Source organism: Engraulis encrasicolus, chromosome 11, assembly GCF_034702125.1.
Source record: "Engraulis encrasicolus isolate BLACKSEA-1 chromosome 11, IST_EnEncr_1.0, whole genome shotgun sequence".
NCBI classification, from domain to species: Eukaryota; Metazoa; Chordata; class Actinopteri; order Clupeiformes; family Engraulidae; genus Engraulis; species Engraulis encrasicolus.
The window spans coordinates 13682185-13687184 of NC_085867.1; the positions used below are offsets into that span (position 1 = coordinate 13682185).

The 5000-nt window shown below is 48.2% G+C and overlaps 1 protein-coding gene across 2 annotated transcripts in view; it reads left to right on the top strand.

Moving 5' to 3' along the window:
• The window catches only part of LOC134457912 (serine/threonine-protein kinase Nek6-like), a 79121-nt gene that overhangs the window by 36106 nt on the left and 38015 nt on the right, over positions 1 to 5000 (top strand). For both annotated transcript variants that reach the window (XM_063209932.1, XM_063209933.1), the window contains exon 4: positions 4338 to 4481. In XM_063209932.1, coding sequence (XP_063066002.1) covers positions 4338 to 4481 — 144 coding nt within the window. The remainder of the gene's footprint in view (positions 1 to 4337; positions 4482 to 5000) is intronic.

Below are 5000 nucleotides of genomic sequence, written 5' to 3' on the forward strand. Positions count from 1 at the left end.
CTGCACACAACGAAATTGCATTTATGCCTCACCCGTGCAAGGGGGCAGCCCTCAGTGGCGCCCCATGGGGAGCAGTGCGGTGAGACGGTACCATGCTTAGGGTACCTCAGTCATGGAGGAGGATGGGGGAGAGCACTGGTTGATTACTCCCCCCACCAACCTGGCGGGTCGGGAGTCGAACCGGCAACCTCTGGGATGCAAGTCTGACGCCCTAACCGCTCACCCAAGACTGCCCTCAATACATCTCCTCCTCCACTCCTCCTCCTCTCCTCCTCTACCTCTCATCCTCATCCTCCTCCTACTACTACTACCACTCTCCCTCTCCTTCCTACCCCTCCTCCACCTCCTTATCTCCCCCCCTCTCCTCCTCCTCTCCTCCTCTACCTCTCATCCTCATCCTCATCCTCCTCCTACTCTCCCTCTCCTTCCTACCCCTCCTCCACCTCCTTATCTCCCCCCCTCTCCTCCTCCTCTCCTCCTCTACCTCTCATCCTCATCCTCATCCTCCTACTACTCTCCCTCTCCTTCCTACCCCTCCTCCACCTCCTTATCTCCCCCCTCTCCTCCTCTTCCTCATCACCTTTCTTCCACTCCTTCTCATCCTCTTCATCCTCCTTTCCCCGCTCCTCCCCCTCCTCCTCTTAGTGTACTCCTCCTCCTTCTACGCTGTACATCCGTCTCTCCGCCTTTGACAATTATGCCAATTACCAGCCATGTCAGTAACCTGTGAAGAGCAGAACACTGGGCCTTAGTGCAGGAGGATGAGGAAGAGGGGGGCAGAGTGAAAGAGAGAAAAATAGAAAGAGAGAGAGACATGGGTGGATGGCGGGTGATGCCGGGTGAGAGAGAGAGAGAGAGAGAGAGAGAGAGAGAGAGAGAGAGAGAGAGAGAGAGAGAGAGAGAGAGAGAGAGAGAGAGAGAGAGAGAGAATGAAAGAGAGGGAACCAAAAACGATAGACAAAGAGAACAAGGGATTCATTTATTTTTTTTATTTTTTTCTGGTCTTTTTTACTTTATTCCTGAAAGGACAGTGAAGGTGGTGACAGGAAGCGAGTGGAGAGAGAGAGACGGTGAAGGGCCGGCAAAGGACCCGGGCCGGGAATCGAACCCAGGTCAGCCGCATATACGAGTGCCCTACCGTTTGGCCATGGCAGGGCCGGATTCATTTCTATTAATGTATTTACTAAACAAAGGAGAGACAGGGTCAGAACAAGTTGATGATTATTCATATCATATGATTTTATTTTTTTATTTTATTTTTTTATCCTAACCAAAACATAAATGTCCTACTGTATATCTCCTCTCATCCAATGTGTTTTATATTATTCTACTCTGCATTCCAGTGAACAAAACATCTCTTTTCACTGGTGGTTTTGTTTCTTGGTTGACTGTGTCACAACTACAGTATTCTACTCCCAGTCTGCACCGCCATCATCCACTTGCTCACCATCCACCATCCAGCATTCATCCATGTCATCCCATCCCTCCTTCCATCCTACACCACATCACCCTCCTTCCTCCTCTACCCAGTCCCCCTACTCTCCCATCCACCATCCACCATCCACCAATGTCAACCGCCTCTCTCTCCCCAGTCTTCCTCCCTTCCCCACTCCCCCTAGTCAACCTCCCTCTCCTCTCCTCTCCTCTCCTCTCCTCTCCTCTCCTCTCATTCCTCCTCTCCCATACATCATCCACCATCCACCCATGTCATCTATTTCTCCCTCACCAGTGTTCCTCCCTTCCTCTTCTCTACCTTTCCCTCTCCTCTCCTCTCCTCTCCTCTCCTCTCCTCTCCTCTCCTCTCCTCTCCTCTCCTCTCCTCTCCTCTCTTTTCCCTTACTCCCCCCTGCAGTCCCCCTACTCTCCTATCCACCCATGTCAGCCACCGCTCCCTTTCCAGTGTTCCTCCCTTTCTCTCCTCCTCTCCTTCTCCCCTCTCCCTCCTCCTCTCCTCTCCTCTCCTCTCCTCTCCTCTCCTCTCCTCTCCTCTCCTCTCCTCTCCTCTCCTCTCCTCTCCTCTCCTCTCCTCTCCTTACTCCCCCTGCAGTCCCCCTATTCTCCCCTCCACCCATGTCAGCCACCGCTCCCTCCCCAGTGTTCCTCCCTTTCTCTCCTCCTCCCCCTATCCCTCTCCCCTCCTCCTCTCCTCCTCCTCTTCCTCTCCGTCTGGCCCATGGCAGTGTGTCTGCTGACGGGCTCCCTGAGCTCTGGCTCTTGTCAGGCGGCACTTGAGCGTGTTCTCCCGTGCCGCCACACTATCAGCCGGGGATGAGTGGCATCATGATGGGCCCGGGCCCGTGTCAACCTCTCCCCTCCTCTCCTCTCGTGCCTGTGTGTGTGTGTGTGTGTGTGTGTGTGTGTGTGTGTGTGTGTGTGTGTGTGTGTGTGTGTGTGTGTGTGTGTGTGTGTGTGTGTGTGTGTGTGTGTGTGTGTGTGTGTGTGTGTGTGTGTGTGTGTGTGTGTGGGTGTACATGCACACGTGTGGCAGGGCTGGAGGTAAAATATGCAGGCAGGAATGTCACTACCAACAGCATTTTGTCTTTTTTTGTCTGAAAGATCATCATTTGGTGTGTGTGTGTGTGTCCGTATGTCGATATATGTGCCTGTGTGTGATTGTGTGCAAGTATGTGTGCTGAGATAGTGCACAGGTTTGTATGTGTGTGTGTGTGTGTCGGAATGTGTGTGTGTGCTTGCGTGTGTGTGTGTGTGTGTGTGTGTGTGTGTGTGTGTGTGTCTGTGTGTGTGTGTGTGTGTCTGTGTCTGTGTGTGCTTGCGTGTGCTTGCGTGTATGTCTTTGCTTGTGTGTGTGTGTGTGTGTGTGTGTGTGTGTGTGTGTGTGTGTGTGTGTGTTTGTGTGTGTGCTTGTTGTCTCAGTTTGAGTGAACATCTGCGGCTGTCGCATGTCAGCTCCAGACAAGTGCAAGAGGTAGGCTGGAGAGAGAGAGGAGAGAGAGAAAAAAAAACACAGAAAGAAAAAAAGTCGTCCAAATCCTCTCGGCGTGACCTTTCTCCGTGACACCACATCAGGTTCGGCACGATGTGTCAGGAAGCATGCTGAGAAGCAGCAATCAGTGCAAAGGTTACACTCAATCTCCACACTCTGCCTGATCCATCTCGCACCGTCCTACTGGTGACGTGCATCAAAAGGAACATCATTTTTTTGTATCCACCTGCCCCATCTCCCCCTCACTCCATGATGAGTTTTTAAGCTGTCGTGCATTTTTGCCCCAGTACAAAGAAGTAAAAGAGCAACGTTGTCTGTTCTTTGAAAAGTTTGTAATGTTTTTTCGGGTTGGGATGGAGGTTACACAAAGAATTTTTGGAAATGTGCTTCTCGTGAAAGAATAGGACAGTACTGACAAGATTTGAATTTTTCGCGAACACAAGTTCACTGTGCTCTCTCGTCATGCCCAAATGTATTGGATGCCAACAGCATAGTTTGTGTCAGGAGTGTTAGTAAATGTTCCTAGCACCTCAAAGAGATGCATGCATGTGTGTCTAATAGTCTGGTTTTAAGTTCACATGGTGGTGTGTGTGTACAGAACTTCTTCCCATCTTTTCTCCATTTGGAGTTGTGAGGTTAGAGGTTTGAGCTGTGCTCTGGAATGCAGAACCAACACTCTGCTGGAGACTGTTTGTTGTCTCTATTCTAGACTGTTACATTGGATTACAGGGGTACGTGACACTTAGCTGACGCTTTTATTCAAACCAGTGTACAGGGTATTGGATACAGTCCCTGGTGTGATGTTGAGTTGTTAGGTTCCAGTTCAAGAGCACTTCAGTCATTACTTACAGTATGTTCCTATGTGATAGGGTGGATTTTGAACCTGTAATTCTCTGGTCTTTAAACCATACACACACAGAGACACACCCATTTATTCAAAGTAGGACAGAAGGGATTGGTTATAGTCCCTGGTGCAATATGAAGTTTTAGGTGCTTGCTCAAGGACACTTCAGGCATTTCCTATTGCCTTAAAGCCCCCTTTACCTTTACCTAAAAATCACAAAGCCTCTTACTTGAGACATTAATCATTAACCTCCATGACTTAACATGGGGACCAAAAATGTGTTTAAAATCGTTTTAATTGTTTTCATTGTGGTTATCCTGTTAGATATGTTGTTGGGATTCTTTTGGCCTAATTATAATTTTCGCAAGTATCATTTTGGTCACAACTTTAACAAAGACAAAATTCCGCGGACTCCCTGCAATCTCTACGCCCATCAACCCAGAGCCCAATGGGGGTCCGGACCACAGCACTAAGCCATGTTCCTAACGAGTCTGGTTCTAAGCCATGATCCTAACGAGTCTGGTTCTCTCTTCTCTCTCTCCACCACAGAGGAACATGCCGGTGTACCAGTACTGCTGCACATCGCTGGCCAACTTCCGCATCGAGAAGAAGATCGGGCGGGGGCAGTTCAGCGAGGTCTACAAGGCCACATACATGCTGGAGGGATACCAGGTGGCTCTCAAGAAGGTCCAGGTTAGTCTACCAATACAATATCTAATACACAAAGCCAAGGCAAGGCAATGCTATTTGTAGAGCGGATTTCATACACAGATGAACTTCAATGTGCTTCACTAAAAATAAAAGTGTAAGAACACAGCAATTGAAATGGAAAGAAATACAGAAAACATGAAATAAAGAAAGAAAACATTACATAGTTAGAATCAAACGAATACAAACTCTACAATATAAAATAGAGGTGCCAACCACAAACCCTACCACAGGTGACTTCACTGAGTAAGTGGAAAGTGAACCTACCTGTGTTATGATCAGCTGAATCTGAGCTGGTTGGATCAAATTTGTGGCAGGGTTGGTATTTTTCATTAACCCTTTGTATAAGAGGTCACTTTTAAAGTCTATCTACCTCATTAATTACACTAGAATAACTGGTGTAACAACTACTTAAAGTAATATCATGTACCCCAGCTATAGAATATCATGTACTGATGTTCTACTGTGATACCTCTGACAATATTTAATTAGAATATGAATATG